Here is a 26,320-nt window from a genome sequence, read left to right as displayed (position 1 = left end):
TAAACTGTCTGTTTGGGGCTCTACTATGTCTTCCTCCAAATGCATATGTTGAAGCCCTTACCCCCTGTACCTTGGAGTTAAGCTCTTTAAAGAGGTAACTGAGTTAAAATGAGGCTGTTAGGGTGAGGCCTTGATGCAATATGACTGGTGTGCCTATAAAAGGAAGAGACACCAGGAGTGGGATGACCACGTGAAGAGGCAGCAAGGGGATGGCCATCTGCAAGCCAAGAAGAGGCCTCAGGAGAACCCAACACTGTTGGCACCTTGATCTTCGACTTCCAGACTCCAGAACTGTGAGAAAATAAATTTCTGTTGTTGAAGCCACCCAGTCTGTGGTATTTTGTTATGGGAACCTGAGCTACTAATAAATACACCATCATAATATTAAAAAAAATACTAAAAATGTCAACTGGGAAGGAAAGGGCTGACTGTAGGCCTATAACCTATTCCCTCTCTACCAGGATTCAATGGCCTCAATCAAATTTCCTTTTATATGTGCCAATGATATTTACTAGCAGAAAGAAAACGAAAAGTCCTTATCTCTAAAATGCCTTTAGTAAGATACATTTGGTCTATAGAGATGGCTCATTGTAAAACTTGGAATTTATGGATTTATGAAGCATGGTTGGCTGGAGAATGGGGGCTCATCATTTGTGCAATTAGGAATTAAAAAAAAGATGTTGCAAAACCAAATGATTTAAGCAATGTCTCCACATACATTGCTCAGAAGGAAACTTGTCCTTTAACTCTGAATCCAAAATGCACCATAATGAGAAAGAAAAAGGGTATTTTGGAGCTCAGTCTGATAATCTTGGACTTCTCCAAGAAAAGCTTGTTTCATCTGTGCCTGGTGATCACTCTGTATGCTTTGAATCATTACTCAAGTTTGGTATTGGGTAAGGTCTATGACTTAGGAGTCTGATGTGATACTCTTTGGGCTAACCAAGACTTTGCATACAAAAATTATTTTGCACTTAACTCAGAAACATTCCTATTTTAAGTTCTATCAGTCCAATATGGACTGATACTATACTTTGGATAGAATTTGGCAATATGAAGGATTATCATATAATTGAAATGACCTGATAAATGACATACATGCATTTATTTGAAACTTTATTATATAAATTTTCATTTCTTTTAAAGATTACAAAACCTGTTCTGTGACAGGAATACAAGCAATATTGTTCCAGGATTATTCATGGATACATCTGAAAGAGCTTAGATTACACATTAATAGTATGATTTGAAAACTTCCCAGATTAAACTCTTAAGTAAAACAATTTAAAGTATTCAGTGATATTTAATCCTTTACAAGCATTTCATAATTATGGCAGCAGGTGCCAAGCATCTGATGTGATTTGACCACCGATAAAAGGTACAACACATAGGAACTCATGATAAGGTACCTTGGGCTTCTGGCATGCCTCACTAGAGAGAAACTAGTATAAAGTAAGATCATGTATAATAGTAGAAAAATACTTGTGATTTTTTTTCTTTTTTAAAAACTGTTTAAGTAGATGCCCACCCCATTCCCACCCAAGGCCAGAAATGCAAAATAATTACAACCCTTAGGCGTATACCTTCCCTTTTGCTCAGGGTAAGAGTTAAGATAAACCTAATACATGTACATAATTTTAAGAATTAAAACCTCATCACCCACAATTAATAAGGATGCTAAGGAATGGCAATTATATATATATATATATATATATATATATATATATATATATATATCTTTAGATGGTAAACTACACTTAGAGAAACATAAACCAAAACCTTTATCCTTATGCCCTTGCTTTGTATTTAAAAGTTCTACTTTAAATACTTGTTTGAAAAACTCAGTATACAGTTCATTCAGTACTATAGTGATAATAGGAGTAAAGATTTTCACTTCCATTAGATAATGAACTAATCTACTTAGACTATTACAGAGACTTCTCCTCTCACATACGTTTACATATTTTGTATTCAAATGGTACATGCTCTCAAGAGGTTTTCTTGAGGTCTGCATCTCTGAATTTAGTCTCTAAATTTTCCTTTCCACTAATCTCTATTCAATGTCATATACTTTGCTAGTTGCTCTGAGAGAAGTCATGGACATTTAAACAGCTTATCATGCACTTCAAGGTTATATGGCAAAATAATGAGGAAAGTGCCTTAAGAGGTAGGAAGTAGACTCTCATCCCAACCCTTGGTATGCCCTGTTATGAACAGTTAAAAGACTAGAATCAAAGTGGTAAATATGAGACTGATAGTAATACAAGGCTTAAGAAAATTAAGTCGACTTAATTACCAGAATTCTTTGAGAACACTCAGTCACATTGGAACCAGTTACAAGTCACCTGACCACACAAAATACAGCAGTGTCAGAAGTACATAAAGCACACTGTAGATACAAATTTTTCTTGGCCATCCATATTTAGGTACTATAATTCTGTAGATTCTTCACTAGAAAAAGTGGTTAAACGTGGCTCTGCAGAATACCATAGTCGCAAGAAAGCAAATCTCATTCCTTCATTAATTGGTCTCCACCAATGGTCACTTGGGGAAACCAGCAAAATGTAAGCAATCTGGAGGTGAAGAGAGGACTATTTTCACTAATTGAAATATAAGTACTGAGTGAAGTCAACTTATCTGTGAATTAACTAAAACTCAAAGTATACATCTAGTTTGTGAGTCACAAGGAGTTGAAGCTTCTGGAGGGACAGAACTCTAGGACTAGAATTGGAACCTCTTGGTTTAAGCACCACGGGTCAACCATGGAACCCGTCGCATTTGTTCATCACTGAAAACAGACCTTTTCTAACCCTTCACATTCCTGAGATATCTGTCCTAATGCCTTCATAAATCTCACAAACGCTTGATACTACCATGAGAATTTTCTCTATAAAATACGGTAAAGCGAGCTGAAAAGTGTTCATTTATAAAGGCCAGCAAGTAGAGAATATCAAAGCCATGTTGAGATATATATTGCTGACTCCCATAGTGATTAAGTACATCTGTACCAAGGCTCCCAAATCTTGAATGCTTTTCTGCTCTCATCCCAGGCTGGACCCCTCAGCCCCTTTCCAACCCAACCCATTCTGCCTACTCATGAAGCCGTTGCACCCCACTCCCCTTATAAGTCTTTCCTGTACTGAGGGTGCAGGGCACAGCAAACAGGCTAGCCCCACCTCCCATAATGTGTCCTGGCCCCAACAGCAACGACTTCTTAAAATTAGGTGAGAAACGGTTGATTCAAACCCATACTTGGCAGCCCTGGGCATGTGAAATGTGAATCTCTACTGCATACACACCACACCACTCACTAAATGGCTTTTCCCACACATTAACCTTGAAGCATCTTGATTCTGTGCCCTGGCAAAATCACTACATTTTTGGATTTCTGGGGTTGCATGTGAATGAACAAATCCGCATCAAAACTGTTAAAGTTAAGGAAGGGTCTATTATTGTACTTAGAAAGAGGCATCTCTATAAATTAGAAGGAGCTGAAATGAGTTACATAAAAAATTAAAAGGACAAAACTTACCTTAATTTAACATCATCACTTGAAAGAGAAGATATAAAACACATGGTAGTGTAATCCATATTTTTCAGCGTGTGCTTGGCAAAGTTAAATGCAATCTTCAATTCTAGGTATTATTTTGGATTATAAGCTAAGAGGGGGGTTGTAAAAGTGGCCTGATAGTTTCGTTCCTTCTTTCACACTGAAATATCTTTAAGACTGAACTTAAACCTTTCTGGGAGAAGCCCTGGTAACCAGCAGAACTAACTGGTGAAGGGCCCAGAAGAAGTGGACTCAGAAATTAATGAAAAGGTAAACCCGGTGCAAGCACTACATTTAGAGCACAATTGTTGGCCAACTTGCCTAAGTCAAAGGCAATAGGAAACCCAGGACCACAGATGAAATAAATTAAGGTTATGAACTGCATTTTAGGCAAAAACCTTCACTTGTGTGAACATATGACTTGATATTCTCCAATAAAACTGGCAGCTGGAGTAGGCAAAGAAGGCAATATCTTTGAGAGCAATCAATTTGGCATTCATATACCAGTAGAGTAAATGTCCTAAGAACTATATATATATATATATATATATATATATATATATATATGATTTGAACAAGTCTGCTCCTGGTTGGGTGATAATATGAAGGGAAGGCAGCATGGTGTTATGAGGGTAAAAAACCAAATGAGAAGTCTTTGCTTTGGGTCTTAGGTTCTTTACATGCAACATGTGAAAGCTGGACTAGATAATTTATAAGGGTTTACACATTTACTTCTGGTTCTAAGATTATGATGGACAAAACACCTAAGCAATTATGGAATTGCAACAGTGTCCAAAATTTGCAAATGTATCTTTTTTCTGTCTAGAGTTACATTAACATTTTAAAAGTGACAAGAATTTGGGATGGTCATAGTTTGAAATACTGAATAGAGAGAGAAAGGAAAAAAAAAGGTTTCTTTCCAGGCAATGGGAAGCAGTTTTTGATAGTTAGCATTTGTAAAAAAAAAAAAAAAAACACTTTCTTCTACTAGATCTTCTGAAATCCTTCCTCCTATATGTTTTTTATTTAGAAGATAAACTTACATTTGATTTCGATGTGATAATCATTTTGTGTCACTTAAGCAAAATTAATGTTACAGACTCTCCCTTTCTCTTTAGTTGCACAGAGGAGAAATTAAGAAATGATAAGTGGCTTCCAAGACATTTAACTAAAGTATGCTTTCTTGGCTTTGTACTTTCAAGAGAAGATTTAAAGCTTCAGGCAGGAGAAAAAGACTTCTGATGTAAATGGCTTAGTACATGACTAAGATCCGTTGGGTACATTTCTGATAAGGCTAAGCTAAATCACTTTCTCTTTGTTCATGTTTTTCATATTATAAATTGATGTATGGTAGATAGCTTGACCAAAATACAGGTAATAATGGATACAAAAGTTTCCTTAATTAAATGAAACTGTGAAAACTACCCAGATTAGATGTAGATAATGAATACTGTAATCGAAGCAGACCCAGTGACCACTATGAAAGCTGATCAGTTCTGAAGTTAAAGGAAAAATTATAAGGCTGTAAATCATCAGAAGGAATTCAGAAAACACTCAATGGTGAACATTCACTTAGCCTACCTTAGCTATGATTTCAGGTGAGAACAGATATTGTTTGATCAAGAATGTTTTATTCCCTCGAATAAAAAAGTTTAAATCCAATTTCATATAGAGGCTGGTGGCCTTTATTACATTCAAATTAGTGTTTAATATAGAGCATTGTAATGGGACAGAACTCATTATGATTTACCTTTTTTCCAAAAAAAGCATACTTTTCTTGCAGGTATACAAGAACATGTATCCTGTTATTCATAAGCGAAATTCTGCAACTTGATCTATTTAAATATGAAAGATCCAATGGGACTTGAATGACCTGTTGCTAAATTTTCCTTTGCCAATCTCTTCACCATAACTCTTAAAGGCCTGATGTATACTGGCAAAATCCCAAATTATATGCCAAATACTAAATATGGATACTATTCAAGATTAAAAGTGCAAGAACTACTTCCTCAACTAAGGAAAAAAGAACCCTAAGGAGTTGCAACGTATATGGACTAACTTCATAGTTGTACTCTTGATGTCATGCCACACACATGTGATAACTTTCTCTACCGTAACAGCTCTCTAGGTTAGTCTGACAAAGCACCTGACTTTAAGAAACAAACAAATGAACGAACCAGTGAAACAGACATGGGGAAAGATATGTACATTTTGGAAGTATTACATTCAACAGCTGTTCCACAATCTGGCCATTTTTAGGGCTGTCCAACAATACTGTTAATCCAGGTGAACTATTTAACCAGATTTAATAGTCAATTGATTAATAATAATAGATTCCAAGTTAAACAAAGCATGTATACATTAAAGAAAGCAGTACAGAAATGTACTGTATATGAACTGTTTACAAAAACATACAAAATGTTGGATGGCACAAGGGATACAGTGCTAATAGAAACGGATTGTTTAAGCTAAGTGCTTAACATAAACTGTCCATCCCTATAACTAACAAAGAATATTTCAGGGACATGAAATATTTCCTATAAAAATAATGCTATATGGTGTAGAGTACTTTATTCAGTGTATTTTTAGGTGGTATTCATATGTTCATTATTCTCGTTGATTCAGTGAATATGTCTTCATCATGTTTCCATTTTCATTTCATCCGAAGCTCCAGGAAAATCTAACTTGCTAACAATCATTTAAAGCGAGAAGAGACGGAAGCAGGAGCAGCAGCAGGAGCAGCAGCATTATGGGTACCAGCTGGGACAGTGTGTGCTTGCAGGTGTCTCTCAGATATGTGCTACCTGTCGCCAGAACTTGTGCTATCAGCTTACACCATGGTACCAAATATCTCAGTGAGGTCACTTCACAGGGCTGTGGAGGTGATTTTTTTAATACCTCTCCGCTGAGCAAGAGTAGAACGGCCTACTGGTTCCAAAACCGGCGACTGATTACGGTTTAAAGCAGAATACGTAGCTGCCATGGCACCCTGAAAACAGGAAAGAAAGGTCATAACACAAACGACAATGGGTAGTCATATGTACACAGAATATGAAATTGAGATTCCCCCCCCCCTATTTTCTTCATATGAAAATGTATACAGATTTAATAGGGCTCATAATGAAAACAACCACCCTGGTCAAACCCTCTGATTTACCTAAAGTTGAAGATGCAAATGTGGGTGGCTGAAATTATGGATGAGAAAGGACAGGGATGGTCTTATAACAAGCAGTCCTCACTTTTCTCAGGACTATTCAACTTGTTGTTTCTTTGCAATCCTTTAATGTGAGAGGTAGCAAAGCATGCTCTTTGGAACCTGTATTTTGCCACCACTGGTGACCTCAAAGTTTGTTTTGGGTTTTGCATAAGAAAGTAAAGTATAGAAAAAAATTAGGAAATGCTTAAGCTTATCTGAATGATAAATTCAGAAGTCATTCTTTTTTAAAAATTTTTTTAACATTTCTTTTATTTTTGAGAGACAGAGACAGAGCACAAGCAGGAGAGGGGCAGAGGGAGAGGGAGACACAGAATCTGAAGCAGGCTCCAGGCTCCGAGCTGTCTGTCAGCACAGAGCCTGATGCGGGGCTTGAACTCATGAACCGTGAGATCATGACCTGAGCCAAAGTCAGACGCTTAACTGACTGAGCCACCCAGGTGACCCAGAAGTCATTCTTAAACTAGTTTTTTTTTTTAACTTTTAAAAAATGTTTTTGTTTATTTTTGAGACAGAGAGAGACAGAGCACGAGCAGGGGAGGGGCAGAGAGAGGGGGGGACACAGAATCCAAAGCAGGCTCCAAGCTCTGAGCTGTCAGCACAGAGCCTGATGTGGGGCTCGAACTCACCGACTGTGCCACCCAGGCGCCCCTTAAACCAGTTTTATTGTGATATTTTGGTGTGCCTTGACTTTTCCTTTTCTTTTTTAACGTTTACTTATTATTGAGAGACAGACAGAGCATGAGCAGGGGAGGGGCAGAGAGAGGAGGAGACACAGAATCCAAAACAGGCTTCAGGCTCTGAGCTGTCAGCACAGAGCCCAACGCGGGGCTCGAATTCACAAACCATGAGATTGTGACCTGAGCTGAAGTCGGATGCTCAACCGACTGAGCCACCCAGGCACCGCGACTTTTTCTTTTCTAAAGTACTCACTATAAGGGAATCCCATTCGAGAAATGGAAACAGGATGAGGGAAAGGGAAAGGTGGTGTGGGCATGGAGAGGGCGGCTCAAAGTCTTCTGCAGAACATGTGGAAAAGAGTGCCTGAATAGGGACACTCACCTTGACTAGATGGGGCGCGTCCTGTCTGTTTAGTTGGTATTGCGGCAGTTGGTCCCAGTGGACAATCCAAGGATGCCTGAGCACGAGGGCAGCCGTCAGTCTCTGATGAGGGTCCACATGAAGCATCTTTGACACCAGGTCCTGGGATGGGAAGAATAATAATAAAACAAATTTAAATCTTTCTGTTTGTTTTTCTATAGCCCTTGACACTGGTCAGCATTCTTCCTTAGCTTCTATGACACTATTTTTTCCTGGTACCAAACCTTTGGGCTCAAAGCAATTTGGTCAACATGATAATTTCTTAAAAAAAAAAAAAAAACAAACAAAACAAACAAACAAACAAAAGCAAAAACCTAAGTCTGTTTTCTCTTCCCTTAGTTAACAGTAATTTTGGTGCATTACAAAGAGTAAATTTACCACATTTATGTATCTTAAAGTACTTTGGCTCTTTTTTTCATCTAGATATTCTGATTTTTCTATACCTTTGTAAGTTTATTTCTAAGTAATTTTTAGCTACAGACTTTTTTTGTGCTGCTTGTAATAATGAAAAACAGAATGTAACTGCCCAATAATATAAATTTAATTGGAGGGCTCCAAATGCCCCCTACAAAAGATTAGAGTTTTTTTTTTTTTTTTTTTTTTTAAATAGGCTCCATGTCCAATGCAGGGCTTGAACTCACGACCCTGAGATCAAGAATTGCATACCATACCAACTGAGCCAGCCAGGGGCCCCAGATTGGAATTATTTTTATTTTTTCCCACTTCATAAGCAACTTATAGGCATTATAAAAAAAAATTAAGGGGGCGCCTGGGTGGCGCAGTCGGTTAGGCGTCCGACTTCAGCCAGGTCACGATCTCGCAGTCCGTGAGTTCGAGCCCCGCGTCAGGCTCTGGGCTGATGGCTCGGAGCCTGGAGCCTGTTTCCGATTCTGTGTCTCCCTCTCTCTCTGCCCCTCCCCCATTCATGCTCTGTCTCTCTCTGTCCCAAAAATAAAAAAAATAAAAAAACGTTGAAAAAAAAAATTTATAAAAAAAAAAAAAAAATTAAGAACTACAGAGAAGCAAAAGAACATGAAGAACTCCCAGAATCCCATTCTTCAACAAGAGACAAATGCTTTCTATCTATCCAAATGCTTTCCTATGCTGAGGTATAGATCCATATAATTGCTAGTTTTATACTTTCAAAAATAACACAGTTACGATTTATAAAAGCCTTCTCTAACTTGATTTTTCATTCAGAATGTATCTACTAAGTATCCACTGAAGGCCAGGTATCCTGCTAGGCATTGGGTATTTAGAAATGAATAAGATAAAATGAACTCTAACCTCATGAAGCTTTCAGCCCAGTGAGGGAGAGACAAAGAATCAATTACAAAGCAAACAGTAAGTTCTTGGATGGGATGAATAAAGAGGTACAGTTGAACACAAAGAGACGCTTAACCTGAACAGGGTGCTGTGGCTTAGGAGTGACTTCCTTAGAGGAATGTGAGACCTGAAGGATGAGCAGGAGATAGATTAGAGAAGAGGGCGGGGGGGGGGGGGGGGGGGGACAGAGTAATTCAAGGAGGCAGAGCCGAGTGTATTTAGAGGAGAGCCCTCAGGGATAGGAGAACATGCCACAGTTAAGGAACTGAAAGGAACGGCAATGTGGCTGTAACAAAACCTGCAAAGGAGACAGTGGCAGCAGATAAAGTGAGAAAGGTGAGAAGGGACCAGACCCTGAAGGCCCTTGTAAGCTACATTAGCAAAGGTGCACTTTTTCCGGAGGTAAGAAATCATTTAAAGCAAAGGAGTAATACAGTCACGTTTGTACTTTAGAGAGATTATGCTCACTAAGTGTGAACGAAAACGGATTGCAGGGTACAAGCCTGGAGACTCCAATGTGAGACCGGTGAGAGTTGATGGCTTCAGGGCAGTATAAAAAATGGAGAAATATGGATGGAACTGAGGTACTTAGAAGAAACAACAGAACCCGGTGGCTGACTGGATATTGGGAATCGAGATGTTATTCTAAGGATTCCTCTGCTATTAGATACTACCAGTTTCTTATTTTTAGTTTTCATTAACAGCTAAGAGCGGGAATAACTTACTGAACAGAATTAGAAATAAAAAGTGAAACAACCAGTAACTCCCCTTCAAAATTCTTAAAGTGCGAAAATGTTCTTCAAGTACATAAAAGGTTGCAAAACTGCTGAGGGACACAACAAAACTCTACTATAACTTTAATCAAATCTGTGCATTAAGCAGTGCACTTGGGCCAAGTCACTGAGAACCACTTCTCTTCCTCCTGTTCTGTTACCCTTCAATGGCTATTCCTCCTAAGCTTTCTCATTAAATGGTGGTGGCTCCCTTGAATTCCTTCCATAGCTCTCATCACTCTGCTCAGAAAAGCTCCTTTGTGCTCATGGCTGTAGCTACTCCAGATGATGACAACTTCCAACTCCACAGTCCACCCAAGACTTCTACTTCTTCCTAAAATCTACATCCATATAGCCAGGTGCTTGATGAACACACATCTCTTAATTATATATCATAGTCACATTTCAAATTCTTAATTTCCAAATCTGTAGTCATCACTCCTCTCAAAACTACTTTTGCATTCCACATCTTGGTGAAGGACACTACTACCCTGCTCGTTTGCCTGACGTGGAAATAAGGACTACATGCTTGCTATCTGCTTCTCCCTTGCTTCTTATGTCCAATTAACCACCGAATCTATTCTGCCTGCCAAATTTCTCTTCCATTTGGCTCAAATCCTGCTACAACTGCTCTAGTGTAGATCTTCATCATTCATGACCTGAACTACTGCAAAACCTTACAAGTAAAGTCCCTAATATTAGGTCAGTGAGGAATGAATGAAATAATGTAGGTAAAAGTACTAGCATAGTTCTTGGCACATAAATGCCCAGTAAATGGTCCTGTTCTTCTCAAAGCCACATATGAAACATATGGCCCATATGACTGATGACATTCACATGTGCAATGTACTCTTGAGGTGACATATCAGATTGATAGAACCCCCCTTCTTCCGAATATTGTGGGTATTCAATTATCACATTATACTTGCAAACTCAAGTCTTTTTAAAAAATTTTTTTTAATGTTTATTTATTTTTGATAGAGAGAGGGAGAGTGCGAGCGGGGGAGGGGCAGAGAGAGGGAGTCATGGAATCTGAAGCAGGCCCCAGGCTCTGAGCTGTCAGCACAGAGCCCAACACAGGGCTCAAACTCACCAATCATGAGATCATGACATGAGTGAAGTCGGACGCTTAAGTGACTGAGCCGCTTAGGCACCCCAACAATCTCAAGTCTTAACTGGACAAATTAGCAAAAGTTGTTAGTAATGATGTAACATTTATAAGAAAGGCTGTGACTTAGATCCCATTTTTATCTCATCCTCACTTTTCTTTCGCCCAAAACAGCATACTGGCATGCAAGTCAATGAGAACGAAATTATCAAAATTAGAGCAAGGTGAGGTTATCTCTATAATTTATTTAAAAAGCAGGCAGTGGGTAAGCTCTGATACTTCATATGGTGACATTACTTGACATGCCTCACAACTGATCATGACAATGTGTGGTAGACTCCATGGATAAGAATTACCCCACCACAGAATAAACTTAAACAAGGAAAATTTTCAGGGCGCCTGGGTGGCTCAGTTGGTTGAGTCGGTTGAATCAAGACTCAGTCTTGATTTCGTTTCAGGTCATGATCTCATGGTTTGTGAGATCGAGCCCTGTGCTGGGCTCTGTTCTGACAGCACAGCCTGCTTGGGATTCTCTCTCTCTCTTTCCCCCTGCCCCTCCCCTGCTCTCTCTCTCTCGATAATTAACATTTTAAAAAAAGAAAATGTGATCATGAAAATGCTTAAGATTTTTCAACACTTCTCCAATACCTAGAATAGACCCCAAATCCTGAGCATAATCTACAAAGCCTTTCATAATCTGGGCTCATCAGCTACCTTCTCACGTGTACCCTGTACTAGTCCCATCAAACCGTGTGCAGCAACCTGGAGGCGTTCTGCCATGCTCAGGCTGTCGTGACCACAAATAGCATGTGTTGCTCTCTCAGCCTGGGATGGAATACATCCTTCTGCTCCCTAAAGCTGCCAAGAAAGTCCCTTCACTGCTTCTGGAAAGCTTTCCTGGAAATCTTTCTGACTGAGCACCATCTGTGAACTTCTTCAACATAAAAAAATGTACCACTGTAACAGCACACGTGACACTGTACTGTATACTTGGGGCCATCTCCCAACTAGACTGTGAGATTCCTGAGATCAGGAATTCTATCTCAGTCACATCTTTTATCCCTGGACTTTCACTTATTAAGCAGGTTGTAGGTGCTCAATACATGGAAGAAAAAGAAATCCCCAGAAAAATGAATCATCTGGTTTAAGAAATGTTACGGCTAAAAAAAGGGAAAGGATACCAGGTCATTTTAAATCAGTTATAAAGCCAAATGTTATCTATATAGACATTAAATTGGCTAACATAGGCTTCATCTCTAGGCCAAAAGTATCAATCGACATTTGTTACATGCCCTATTTACTTACACAATCATCTCACCTCAGGCTTCCACCTCTAAGAGAAACCAGCAAGCACTTTTACCAGTAATTATCTTCTTTATCTCCTCTATGTTTTTCTTCCTTGGAAGTGGAAAACTCTGCTCTTCTTTTTTTTTAGGTTTTTAAAGATGTTTATTTATTTTTGAGAGAGAGAGACAGAGCACAGGTTGGGGAGGGGCAGAGAGAGGGAAGGAGACACAAAATCCGAGGCAGGCTCCAGGCTCTGAGTTGTCAGCACAGAGCCCGACGTAGGGCTCCAACTCACGGACCTTGCGATCATGACCTGAGCTGATGTTGGAAGCCTAACTGACTGAGCCACTCAGGAGCCCCTCTTTTTCTTTTTAGTTTTTAAATTTTTTGCTCTTCTTTTTAAAAGAGCATTTTCTACGAGTAAAGTGGAAGCAGAGCAGAATTGGAAAGCAAGTCAGCCAGAGGATGGCAGATCTTTCAGGGACAAAGGCTTTTCAAGTGGATTTCAAACAGACACTATAAAACTATACTACTGTTTACTGTGAAGAAGAGGAGACCCCTTTCTACATAATATGGACCAAAAAGAGAACATAGTATAGTCTATTCTAGGGAACAAGGGCTTTGGAATCAACTGTTTAATTTGAAGCACCCACATGTAGCTGGTGGGTAACCAAAAACAAATTCACACCAAAATTCTGGGCCTTGGTTTCCTTCTGTGAAATGGAGATACTAACGCCTATTTTACAGGGTTTGTTAAGAAGATTAAATGGGATAATTTAGGAGAAGTGCAGTGTGAGGCACAGAATAGACACACGAATCATGAAGACTACCACCATTATTATTCATTATGTTTGTAAGTAAGAAGTAGTTTTAGATATATAGATAATAACAAAGCCAAACCAATACCTCTGGGAAACAAATTAATTGGTCCATTTGTGAGTTCAAGTTATTTGGTAACATCACTTCAAAATACTACTTCATAAACAAAAGTTTTTAACTGGCATGATTTTTTCTCACTAGGGATTATGAAAAATTATTTTCTCAAAAGTTTATTATAGGAAGCTATACTTGCCTTTGCTGTGTCTGAAACAGAATTCCAGTAACCACCACTGAGTGAGAATTTCCCGCTGCCTATCCGTGCCAGTATTTCCTCTGGTGTATCATCAGGGCCATTTGCAAATGGAGTGTAACTATTTTATAATAAAATTAAAATGTTAATGAATAAAATTTCTTTTTGGTTGGTAATCTTCACATTTCTTTGCAGTATCCAAGAGTACTCTGAGTAATTTAATGTAATACTTCATTGAAATCTCCGAAAGTGAAAAACATCAACATCATGAAGCTTCATAAAGCGCCAGTTCAAGGTATAAGCTATGAACTATTAATTAGACTTAATATATTATAAAATAAATATTTTAAGATATGACACATAAGAATAAAATATTTAAAGTAGTGTATATTTATGACGTAAGAATACAAAAAAGGCATGGAAAAAAGTCAAGCTAAGACCTTAAGACATTAGTAAATGGTACATTATAGAAAATCATCAATGATACAGTTATAAATATGTATTTACAAATCCACACACACATACAGGATTGTATTAGGTAATAAGAGAAAACATGAAAAGAAGGATATTATAACGCAGAAATGAAATAAAACTAAATAATTTGAAGAAAATATTGATGAATAAATGCTTGCAAAATATGGTCCACTCACCCAGTAAGCATTGTATAGAGGAGGACACCAAGACTCCATATATCACAAGCAGCATCATAGCCTTGTCGTTTTAAAACCTAGAAAAAATAACAATTAGTATTAATACACCACTGTTTACTTTAGAGATGTGAATAGGCCATGAACTACACTGTATCTTCTAAATCAGTGTATTTAAGAAAAACCTCAACAGAACATGATTAGCAAACAAGGCAATAATATATTAACCCTATTCCAGAACATTCTATGACTAATATTTCATATATATGTAAAATTTCATTTTGGTATTTGAATTAGCATTTATTGAGTGCTGCTGTAGCATAGAGAGAACTATAAAATAAATTGAAGCTAAGTTTCTTTCCTTCCCATCCCTACTCCCCTCTAAGTTTCTTATTTAAATGAATATATATTTAGTTTGTATAAGGCTGCAAAACTGGTTACATAAAACCATACTTTTAAGAACACATATGAAAGTACAAATGATAGAGTGCAAAATTATACTTCTACATATATAAAATGATTCACTTGAGCATTTAGTAATCGCCAACTATTCCTAGGAATGAACAGTGATAAACACAAAACACTCTGGTTTCCTTAAGAAAATCAGAATATGGCAGGGGAAATAAATAAATAAATAAATAAATAAATAAAGTTAATAATCCAATGTGGTAAAGTATTTTTTTGGCTGATTTTTTTAAATGTTTATTTATTTTGAGAGAGAGAGAGCAAGCAGAGGAGGGGCAGAGAGAGAGAGGAATAGAGAATCCCAAGAGGCTCCATGCTCAGCATTGGGCCCAATGCGGGGCTTGATCTCATGACTGAAAAATCACCACCTGAGCTGGTATCAAGAGTTGCACTTTGACAACGTGGTAAGTATTATAACAAAACTATATTTAAAGTGGTCTGAGTATAAAGATGAGGAAACAATTCATTCTTGAAATGTGGAGAGAAGGAAGGCTAGGGGGCAGCCTGCTTGTACTGGGCCTATAAGTAAGAATTCAGGAGGCAAAGGGAGGAGGTTGGGGAGGGCAGAGACACTCAAAGGGCAGAGGCAAGCGAGCAGAGCATGCTTAAGGAGAGGCAAGGATTCAGTGTGGCCAGATCTCTAGGTAGGGTACACTGGAGAGAATGAAAGGCTTTTACATGTATCTTGTTAAGGAATTAAAATATTTTTCCTGTAGGCAATCAGTTGTCACTGAAGCATTAAACAGGGAAATAAAATAAGTAGATGTGTACACCAAAAGGCTAACTCAAGGTATAGAGGAAATGCTGGTAAGAAGACAGACTGGAAAAAAGGCCAAATGACAGAAAACAATTTGTATCAAACCAAGTGAAAGGCTGTGAGGAACCACACCAAGGCAGGACATGGAGAGAAAGAGATGTAAAGATAAAAGGAACAACTTAGTTCAGATGAGATGTAGAGGGTAAAGGATAAGAGGTCTAAAATATTTAGGAATCAGAATGGAAAGGGTTTGGTGACCCACTGGATGTAGAGAAATGATGGGGAAGGAGGATTTTAGGAGGGCTTCCAAGTTTTAACCTGGATGACTAAGTGGTGAGTAGGAGACAACGAGTTAAAAGCTCAAGTCTAAAGAGAGTTTAATTATGGAAGATTTCCTGAAAAAGATGAATTCAGAGGCTTTGAAACAAAAAAACATCCAACGTGCCAAGGCAAAACAGCTACATGGTGATTTCAAGAAGCAGATTGATTGTCTGAAGCAGAAAACACTGATGGGGAAAAATGAAATGGCTAGATGAAGTGACTATGCTTGGATATGTGTCAGATGCTGTGGGTATGTGGACAAACAAGCAGAGAGTCTGTCCCTCATTAGCTCTAGTACCACCAGAACAGGTGCAAGGAGTCTTTTTAAAAGTATTATTTTATAACTCAAAGTAAGAAAATTACAAAAAGTTTGGTAAATATAATGCAACCATTCTAACACTACCAACTATTATCATTTTTTGTGAAATATATAATGGTAAATGCACAGACTTTGCAGCCATATTGCTGGGGCTCAAATCTCGACCTGACCTCAAATAAATTATGTAACCTTTCACTGTGCACCTGGTTTCCTATAAAAATTGAGTGAAAGTACTTACTTCACAAAGTTATAATTAGAAGGAATTATTACCTGTAAACCCTATGTTGTGAGGATGAAATCAGTTAATACATGTGATTGGCACATAACCCCTATCTTAGGGTTGACTATCTTTTTTTAAGTTTATTTATTTGTTTTGAGAGAGACAGAGAGAGCATGAGTGGGGGAGGGGCATAGAGAGCAGGAGAGAGAGAATCTCAAGCAGACTCCACGCTATCAGCATGGAGGCCAATGCGGGGCTCGAACCCAAGAACCGTGAGACCTGAGCTGAAACCAAGAGTCAGATGCTTAACCAAGTGGGCTACCCAGGTGCCTCGGTAAACTATTACTTTTTCTTATCTAGTTCATAGTTATGTGTTTTTACACAATGATAATAAAAAGACAAGAAATCTTGAGGGCAAAGCAGTGGATTTTAGATTTGCTACAATGGGGAACAGAAATTTCTTAGGAAAAGAAGCAACTTGATCAAAGTAGGGCTTGAAAAAGACTTCAGTAATGCTGCAGCTCTTCTGTGGAATGATCAGAGATCAAGAAAGGGAGCAAGGTGAAATTAGGCCATGGCAGTCATTTGGGGTGTGGTGAAGGAAGCAGGGCCTAGGATGGCAGTTTTGTGAACAGAAGAACCTCAAACTGGTTTTTGAGGATAACAGAGATGATACCTAGTTATGTAGCTAAAGACAAGAAGAAACCATGATGTTTTAGCCTCAGAAACACAGGAAGATGGTGACAAAACCAGTAAATTAAAAAGGATATTAGGAAAGGATGAGAATAAGCTACTTTCCATTTAATTCCATGAGCTGACAAGCACAAAAGTGTTAGTGACAGTAGACCACTACAGATGAGTGATTATGTAGAAAGACAGAAGTTAGGGCAAGAAAAGGACTAAGTAGTAGGGGACTGAGGACAGGATGAACTACCATCAGAAGAAAAAGAGCTGACATTTTATTTTAATTATTTGTTCAGTAAGTCTTCAATTAAACAACTATTAACTACTCCATATTAAACACAGCAAATGAGTTTTTAAATATACTGAAACACTGGAAGCAAATAACTTCACAATTACCTCTGGTGCAACAAAATTTGCAGTATAACAAGGAGTCATAAGAAGACCGTTTTCTGCTCTTAGCTGTTTGGCAAAGCCAAAATCACAAATTCGAATAGATTCTGGATTGCCAGATTCATCCACGTAAAGAATGTTGCTAGGTTTCAAGTCTCTGTGAACCACCTAATTGAAATACAAATTAAAGAGGTACATTAACAATACAACAACACATTTCCATGATGGAAAATTCTTTATTCACAAACTGTCAAGCAATGTACTTAAGAGGATGTGAGTGCTGACCTTCAAATGATCTCAACATTATAAAAGGCTGATAATGTAAGCATAACTCTCTAATACAGAACCAGGGCAAGGAAAGAAGGAAGAAAAAATAGTATGTACTTCCCTCCTCTTTGTCCATTGAGTACGTAGGTTAGGTCAAGGTAAAATGCAAATAGCAGTAATATCTGCCTCTAGGTTATTCATTTATTCAACAAATATTTATTGAATGCCTATCATGTGCCAGGGTATTATATAAGAAGCTCCAGATACCATATTAAACAAGACCTGTAAGATCCTTGCCTTTCCATGCTAGGAGCTTGCACGGTAGTGAGGAAGGCAGAGAATAAACAGGTGATACGTCTCTAGAGGAGGTAACATCTGGTCCAAACAAGCTGGAACAGTGAGGGACAGTCATTCTAAGGAGAGGGAACAGCATGTATAATGGATGTATGCAACAAACAAGTGCTGACAGGCTCAATGGAACAGGCACTGGGTTTAGGGGTAAAAAGGAAAAAAAAATCCAGACTTTAAGTACTGCCTATTTAATATCCAAGTGACAATGTCACACATACTAAAAGATATTGTTCCTTTAGATTTTTGTAATATTTCTCCCCCTTTACTTACTTGAGTACTTCTTTCACATAAACCTTGACATTCCTTATTAGACTTCTATGTTCCTTCTACCACTAAATTCTGAGTCTAGATTTTAATCAATCACCTCAGTTTTAGTTTCTAACATTGAGAACATTACTTCTCCAGATCATCTGAGTAACTAATTACTGCTGAAGCAATGGGAAAAGAATATAGAAGACTTAGATGACTGCAAGGTCATCAATTCTCCAGCGACTATGGAGTCCCACTAATTCTTAGCTAGTATACTAGGCGAATCTTGACCATCTAGAAATCAAGAAGCTCTAGAATGAAAGTGACACTTCCCACTTGTTAGCTTCTAGGAGCAAAGACAAACAAAATGAGAATAACATATTGAAAATAAACTCCTTAAGAAGTAGTCTCTTAATTTCCTTTTATTTATTTAAAAAAAAAATTTTAAGTTTATTCATTTTTGAAAGACAGAGGCAGAGCACAAGCAGGGGTGGGGCAGAGAGAGAGGGGACACAGAATCTGAAGCAGGCTCCAGGCTCCAAGCTGTCAGCACAGAGCCCGACGCGTGGCTCGAACTCACGAACTGTGAGATCATGACCGGAGCCGAAGTCGGATGCTCAACCGACTGAGCCACCCAGGCGCCCCACGTATTTATTTATTTTTTAATGTTTATTTATTTTTGAGAGAAAGTGCGAGCAGGGCAGGGGCAGAGAGAGACATGTGGAGAGAGGATCCGAAGTGGGCCCTGCACTGATAGCCGCGAGCCCAATGTGGGGCTCAAACTCACAAACCAGGAGATCATGACATGAGCCAAAGTCGAACGCTCAAACAACTAAGTCACCAAGGTGCCCCTCTTAATTTCCTTTTATAAGTGAATACAACCCATGATTCTATGGTTCTGCTTCTAAACTTGCAATGGATCTAATTCTCAAGAGCACAGAGTGGCCTAGCAAAAATGGTGATGCGTCTTCCTGGTCAGAAGACCTCACTCACTTTTTGTTGGGAAGCATAAGAACTTAATATAAACAAGTCAGGATTTCAAAGTAGCACTTCAACCTTGGTGGGAGAAATTTTAGTAAATGAAGAACAGCAAAATAATTATTAAGCTAATAGTAGTTATTTTCCATTAATGTATAAAGTAACTTCTACCTTTATAATTTTAGTTCAAACATTCAGAAAGAATAGGTAAAAAAAAAAAAAAAGAAAAGGTGAAAGTGTGTGTGTGTGTATGTATATATATGTATGTATGTGTGTGCATGTGTGTATTTGTATATATAAAATGTTAAAAAGACTTACCCCTTGTGCGTGAAGATATTCAACAGTTTTGGTTATAGTAAAGAGGACAGCACTGGCCTCTCTTTCGGAGAAAAATTTCTGTCTAAGAATTTTATCCAGCAATTCACCCCCTTTCATAAGTTCTGTCACTACATACACGTATTTTCCATCATCATATACCTGTAAGATTTAACACCAAAATGTCAAAAATTATTTGAGGCTTTACATGTGCTCAGAACAAAGTCTATAGTCAAGGAAATTTTTATTTATCACAACTGATAGAGGATATAAAATTTACAAGCCATTTTATACATGCAAGAATATTAAAACAGGAATTGATTAGATTGAATGTCAGAAAAATAATCTGCAACTTCCTTCTGTGAAACCTAAGTCATGGCAATCAAAGTAACGATGGGCATCGTATATGAAGGGGTACTGAACTGTTGCTCTCAGGTTTGTTTCTCTTGATCTTTCTATCGATGACAGCGGGGACTGTGATTTTCCTGGAACTTCTGCAACTGCAGAACTTCCATATTTACATAAACAGTACAATGAATCAATTCTGGTTTTGATTAAACTGAAATACAAGCTGTGGCACAAATTCAGTAGGAAGATCAAGTAGCAGAAAGATATTCCATCTAACCACACAGAAGCATACAAGTTTCCTCCCAATGCAGAAATAGAAAGTTCATTGTAATTTTGGATTTGTACTTCAGGCAATCCCAAACTGAGATAGCCTCTTTATTAAGCTTCAGTTTCTTTTATTCCCCATCACCACCGGGTTACTGCACACCTTTATTTAGCTCCGTAAGAGGTAGTGGGTGCTGGGGCCCCAAATATGTAGAAAACAAGGTACCTGTCCTCAATGTTTTTATTCTAGTAGGGAGAAACAGACATAGAAATAAGTTAAAAAAATGTTGGAGATGCTATGATAAAAGCAGGAAAAATTTTAGAGACCTTGGAATTTGAAATCAAAGAAGGAGGAAAGATGTAAAAACCAGTAACAGCTTAGGGAGTTTCCAAGTCAAGGAAGAAAGAATTTTCTGTATTTCCTTTTTTATTTAGTTGGTCAGATTCTTGGGAGGTTATAGTAATTAAAGAGTCACTTAAGATATGCAGCTTCACATTTTAATGGGACTAAGTTAACATTCTTCTTCTAACAATGAGCAGTGATAAATTAATCTCAGGAAACTGGAGTTTTGGTTAGGAAAAAGGAAGAGTAAACTTTGGAATTCACAAAATCTCAGAGGTGAAAGGCAAAAGGTACCTTAGAAATTCTCTGGCTTAGTTGGCCATGTGACATATCAGGTCTATGACACCCAGATATGGCCTTTGAGCCTATGTGAGCACCATCAGCAAGAGAAGGTTTAATGCTGCCTGGGGAGTTCACACCCTTCGCCAACAGCTCTGGTATGATAAAACCACAGGCAGAAAGGAAAGGATACCTCACTCGTCTAGGGTGTGGCGATCCGAAGAACAGACCTCCTGGAGGAAGTAATGTTTTAGCAAAGTTTTAGAGGAACGGTGGTTAGCCAGGCAAAGAAGGGAAGTGGTACTGTTCATTGAGGAAACCATAAATTCAGACAGAGCAGCATGAGAAAAGGAGGAAAGCTGAAAGATGTGTACATACTAGAGCATGGTTAGAGCATGGGGTATGAGAGGAAGTGTGAAAACTACTGCAGACAGAGGAAGGCAAGAACTGGAGGTGAGTGGGGGTATGAGATGTAGGTAGGCAAGTAACATATCTGAGTGTTTGCTTTCTCAGGCAGTACTGTGGAAGAGAGTTTGGGGAATCCATGGAGTCTGAGACTAGTTAATCCCTAATACTAATTAATACCCACATGTTCCAGTAAATATAGGTATTAAAAGCAATAACGTCAGTAACATTTTTCTTCTTAAAGCAAAAATACAAAAATTAATTACATAAACATATTTTTCTTTATAGCTGAAATTATGCTACATATGTTGTACTCCAGTCAATTTTTTTAAAACTTACGATATTGAGTTCTTTGTCTACCACATGATATTTGAAAACATTCCCAGAGTGAGTTAGACAACTGATTCAAATGATCGGAGTTAAAGAATTTACTACTTACATCCTTTAGAGTAATGATGTTTGGATGCTGTCCATAACGAAGAAGAATTTCAATTTCTTCTGTTGGGTCTCTCTTGCTTTTATCAATAATCTAAAAGGCAGATATTTATCATAAAATCTCATGAACTATACAGTCACAAACCTTAAGTATTAAAGCTACAGATCTTAAGTATTATCTTATATAAATACTAGACATATGAGCCATTTATCAACCAGTCTTATTCAAGTCCCTGGCCACACTGTCTAATCAAAATTTGAAAGCCAGTCTAAGTTTAGAACTTATTAAACACTCAAAGGCCTCAAGAAAAGGTACCAAGAACATCTCTTTCTTCCATCCTTGAATGTCTTAAGCCCTTGTAAATGTAGTCAACTTCTAACCCCTATCAATACAGAAAATTAAGGAAAAGATGTATATATAATACCACCACTAGCCATCTGTTTACTAAATTACCTTTACTTCCTTTAATAAAATGCTTCAGTGGAAGAACCCATTAGTTGTAAGCTACTTATAAAGAATTAATTAAGAGTTAAGTGGAACAAGCTCAATTTTGAAGCTAGGCAGAAAGCTAAGCAGAAAACCACACCTAGAATTTTACTTGGCTAAAGTTAAGTTTAATTATTATAATAAAGCCCTTTAAAATACTAATATAGCTTTCCAATCCTTTTATGTCAGCTGTTTCTTAAAAATACATCTCTTAAAGTTTTAATCTGTTAAAGTAATATTATATTTTTAAAAGGATAACACGTTTTGGTTTCATTTTGTCCAGAGGGTAGTCTGAAACAAATTTTGTGACCTACATATTTTCGATTTAGGCTTAGTAATTAATGTACGCAATAAATAACTCCAACGCTCCAGCAATCCAGGAAAGAGTTTGCAACTCACAGTGTGAGCCAAATCTGCTATCAGAAGTGAATTTAGTTGTAAAACAGTTCCATATGTGAAGAACAAGGAATACAAACATAGGTGTACAATGTAATCAAATGCAAATGACAGTGTGGAATTAGGCAAATGGATGATTAAGAAGAAGGTATATTGAATAGACATGCAAATTCAAGGGAGATGAGTCTTCTGAAGACGAGAACACACTGGAAGGTGTTATTCCTAGCAACAATCTCTTTCATCTGTTAATCTGAGCAGAGCTTACATTTCATTCATACTTTTGCTTGCAGATCTTTGATTTGTAGTAATTTCAGTAAAATGAATTTATGCTGGAATTTGTTTTATGAATCTAATTTAAGTCACAAGACTCCACAAATAGCTTGGAGATATTCTCAAGGTTTTGGTATACTGCTCCTGGTTTCTGTAATTCATAGGGGGCCTCAGGGCATTTCTACTTTTTTCTGATGTGTTTATGGAGACAAGATACATCCTTAAACTGCCTACCATGTACATCACTCACCTTATCTCCTTTCATGTAAGCAATCAGAAAATTTCTATGTACTCTATATTTCACTATGAGCAAAAAGTAGAAGAGCAAATTAAAATGCCTTTTTATGGTTCATCCTTACACTTTACAGAAGGCCGGACACTGATGACTTTTAAAGCAATTATATCCAAGTTTAGAATAGTAGTAACAATTTTTTGTGTATGTGTGTCTTCCCAGCTATTTGCTATGCATATATAAAAGACATTTATTTTATTTTTACACAGTGAAATCACGGTAGATCTGTATGATAGATGGATGTACAGAAGTAATAACAATTAATGCCACTCCCCTACTAACTCAACATTTATAGATCACTAAACACTTATAGATCATTTCTAAGGTTCAAAGTAAGCTGAAAGCTTTAGACATTGAATTGTTTGCACTGGGAGAGCAGAGACTACCATCCCAAGAAGTGAAAAGGCAGAAACCTGAATACAGTATTTTTTCACTTTCAACTAAAGGTTTGTAATTCAAACTTTATCATACAGCCATGTGCTTTGGTTTTTGACTTAGAAAATTCTTACTGTCTTGACCCTTGATGAAATTAAAACAGCTAATGATAACAAATTTTATAACGGTGGTGCATATTCTTTTATTGGTGCACAGATTCTTTTAAATGTGAAGGACAGTATGAACACTTTTTGCCAGAAAAATGTAAACATAAAAAATTTGGCATACAATCTTGAGGAATTCCCTGACTCTTAAACCACAAAATTGGGGACTTTTTAGAGTAAAAGAGTGTTACTAAAAATCAGGTGTAAATGATACTGTCTTGAGCAAACTGTAGGTATGTACTTACCTTTAGTTTACAGGTGAATCCATGGTTCCAGATTAAGGGCCCTGAAGGTTGCAGATATTTCAGTTTACCATACCCCTCCCCGCCTTTTTTAAATAAGAAAAAGCACATTTACCAAAGAAGAGTGTAATTTTTAAGTGGTACGGACATGCATGAATAAGAACTGTTAGAGATGCATTTTAAACCTAAAAGTATTTACCTTTACTGCAAACTCCATGTTCGTAGCTTTATGTATGCATCTCTTGCAAACAGAGTAGGAGCCAACGCCAATATCTTCTTTTACTTCATATCCATCAGTAAACTGAATACTGTTTCTGTGCAACTGCTACAAACACAATTATAGGTTGACAAAGAGTTTTATAGTGACTATGGTATAATTCATAACAGTGGAATATGTTACTCGGTATGCATTGTTGATATTAACAATAAATATAAATGAGTATCGGCAAAAATAAAAATGAATCTTTACAGCATTTATTCTTCCACAACTGTGTATTTTAGCAGTGTCTACCATAAAATGTACAGCAAAAAATAGGGTAAAAAACTTGTGTTAAAAAGAAAAAATTGAGTACGTACAACAGAAAACACAGAGTTATTGATAAGGAGCTGAAAGCCTTGCCTGTGATTGAGCCCTATTCCACTCCCCAGCCAATGCTAGGTCCCTGAAGTACTTTTGCAAATAGGGAGCAGTGTGAAGCCTCCGGTACGGAAGAAAAGATTTAGGAGGATTCAGAATGAGAACATCTGGATGCTTGTCTCAGATGCACCTCTTGCAGGCTATGTAACCCTGAACGTGTGTTTTTTCAGAGAGCAATGGTGAGGATTAAATAAAATATTTGAAGGTGATACCTGTTATTGTCATTGTGGACTATTAGTAGCCATGCCCTCTGTTCTCTACCCTCAAGTCGGAGCTTCAATAGACCTTCTGCTAGAGAAGCTGTTAATGGGTTAAGGACTAAATAACATGGGGTAGGACGGTGGCTAGCAAATGAGCGCTTTCATAAGTACGCTGAGGGAAGTTGTGCTGCTCTTGGCTATACTGAAGGGAGAGCATCCCCTGCCACACCTGGTGTCTATGCGCTTTGTATAGGTTAAAATTTGAATTCTGTAGAATATATGTTTGTGACTTCTATGTTAGGTAGAGAAGTTATAACTTATAAACTTCCTATACATCACATGCTTGTTACAGTAAAAGGGACAGACTATTTCAACCATGAATTTTATTTAAAAACCAGTGCTTAAAATGGTTTTCTCGAAAGTGGAAAGATGACTAACCCAGGAAAGAAATGTTAGAGCAAAAGCAACTTCATCATGGAGCAAACTCAAGCACTAATTAGTACCCTAAAAAGCAATCAATGCTTCAAAAGACATATCTAGCTCCCTCTATGATTAGGAAGATGAATTACATTTATCTTTCCATGATACTAGGATGGGAAGGAATAAATCTAATGGTTTATACTATTTGTGTTCCTCGAATAACATTTAATTCACTAGTCCAGTCTCCTGTTACAAACACACAGACATCTAGAAACCTGCTTCTGTGGCTTTTACCTCCTTCTCCAACTCTGATACACAGATGGGATAATGAGGAAGGGCACACCCTAAGGTAGTACCTACAACCATTTCTTCCTAATAGCAATGGGGATTCCCAATGAACAAGGATACAAAACACGGAAAACATAAGACTGAAGTTCACGCTTATTTCTTATACATTTCTATGGCAGAAGTTGGCAAACTATAGTCTCTGGGCCAAATCTGCTTCACTGCCAGTTTTTTCTTCACTGCCATTTTTTATAAATAAAGTTTTATTGGCACACAGCCATGCTCATTCACTTAGCTACTGGTCTATAGCTACTTTTGTGTTACAATGGCAGATATGAGTGGTTGTGACAGAGATCATGTAGCCTACAAAGCCCCGAACATTTAACTGGCCCTTTAAAAAGCAAGTCTGCTGAACCCTGTTCTAAGCTATCAGGGAACCAGGAGACCTCAGTTCATCATAGCTGACCTGACAGAGAAGATGAAACAAACTAGGCCTGATAAACATTTTTTCCTGATAAACAGGAAAGGGTGGAGACAAGATGGTGATATATGTCTCAACTCTCTTAGAATTCCCCTTTTAAGTCAGACAGATATCCAGAATTTTAGTGCATGCCATCTTTTTAAAAGCAAATGAAAGGAATTTCTAAAAGCAATGTCAATGGTATAAAATTTATTTTAAGCTGCCCACTTAAAATCAGATCAAATATAATGATCCACACAGTGAACTCTATCTTACAACATTTCAAACTTTAAATTACTTATACATTCACTCACCTGAACAATTGAATGCACACCAACTGTCTGCATAGCTTGGCTTTCATCATCTGAGGTGATAGCAACAAAACTAAACCCCCGAAAAAGCTGATGTGCATTAGCACTGGGTGGAATGCCAGGTGAGTCTGAAAAGAGTAATACATTACTGAGAAGGTAATACTTGAAAGGTAATTAAGGGAATAACTGTTGACAGTATGGCCTTTCTCACTAATTCTGGAATTTTACTTCTTAGGCACCCAGTGCTTCCAGGATAAGTCAGTAAAATCAGCCCTGTCCTGATGGCTTATAGGTATCAGAGCTCTAACATCCTAGT

At 37.6% G+C, this 26,320-nt stretch overlaps 1 protein-coding gene across 7 annotated transcripts in view; it reads right to left on the bottom strand.

The window, feature by feature from the left end:
- Positions 1 to 1,099: 1,099 nt before the first annotated feature.
- The window catches only part of RPS6KA3 (ribosomal protein S6 kinase A3), a 124,993-nt gene continuing 99,772 nt past the window's right edge, over positions 1,100 to 26,320 (bottom strand). For all 7 annotated transcript variants that reach the window (XM_081794333.1, XM_081794328.1, XM_081794327.1 and 4 more), the window contains 9 exons: positions 26,008 to 26,132; positions 23,891 to 24,016; positions 21,470 to 21,559; positions 19,395 to 19,553; positions 17,238 to 17,399; positions 14,079 to 14,155; positions 13,432 to 13,549; positions 7,827 to 7,967; positions 1,100 to 6,539 (listed from right to left, as the gene is read on the bottom strand). In XM_081794333.1, the coding sequence (XP_081650459.1) occupies positions 6,417 to 6,539; positions 7,827 to 7,967; positions 13,432 to 13,549; positions 14,079 to 14,155; positions 17,238 to 17,399; positions 19,395 to 19,553; positions 21,470 to 21,559; positions 23,891 to 24,016; positions 26,008 to 26,132 (1,121 nt within the window). In that variant the 3' untranslated portion in view covers positions 1,100 to 6,416. The remainder of the gene's footprint in view (positions 6,540 to 7,826; positions 7,968 to 13,431; positions 13,550 to 14,078; positions 14,156 to 17,237; positions 17,400 to 19,394; positions 19,554 to 21,469; positions 21,560 to 23,890; positions 24,017 to 26,007; positions 26,133 to 26,320) is intronic.

Source organism: Panthera onca, chromosome X (genome assembly GCF_046562875.1).
Source record: "Panthera onca isolate mPanOnc1 chromosome X, mPanOnc1 haplotype 2, whole genome shotgun sequence".
Lineage (NCBI taxonomy): Eukaryota > Metazoa > Chordata > Mammalia > Carnivora > Felidae > Panthera > Panthera onca.
This window is presented reverse-complemented; position numbering and strand designations above follow the sequence as displayed.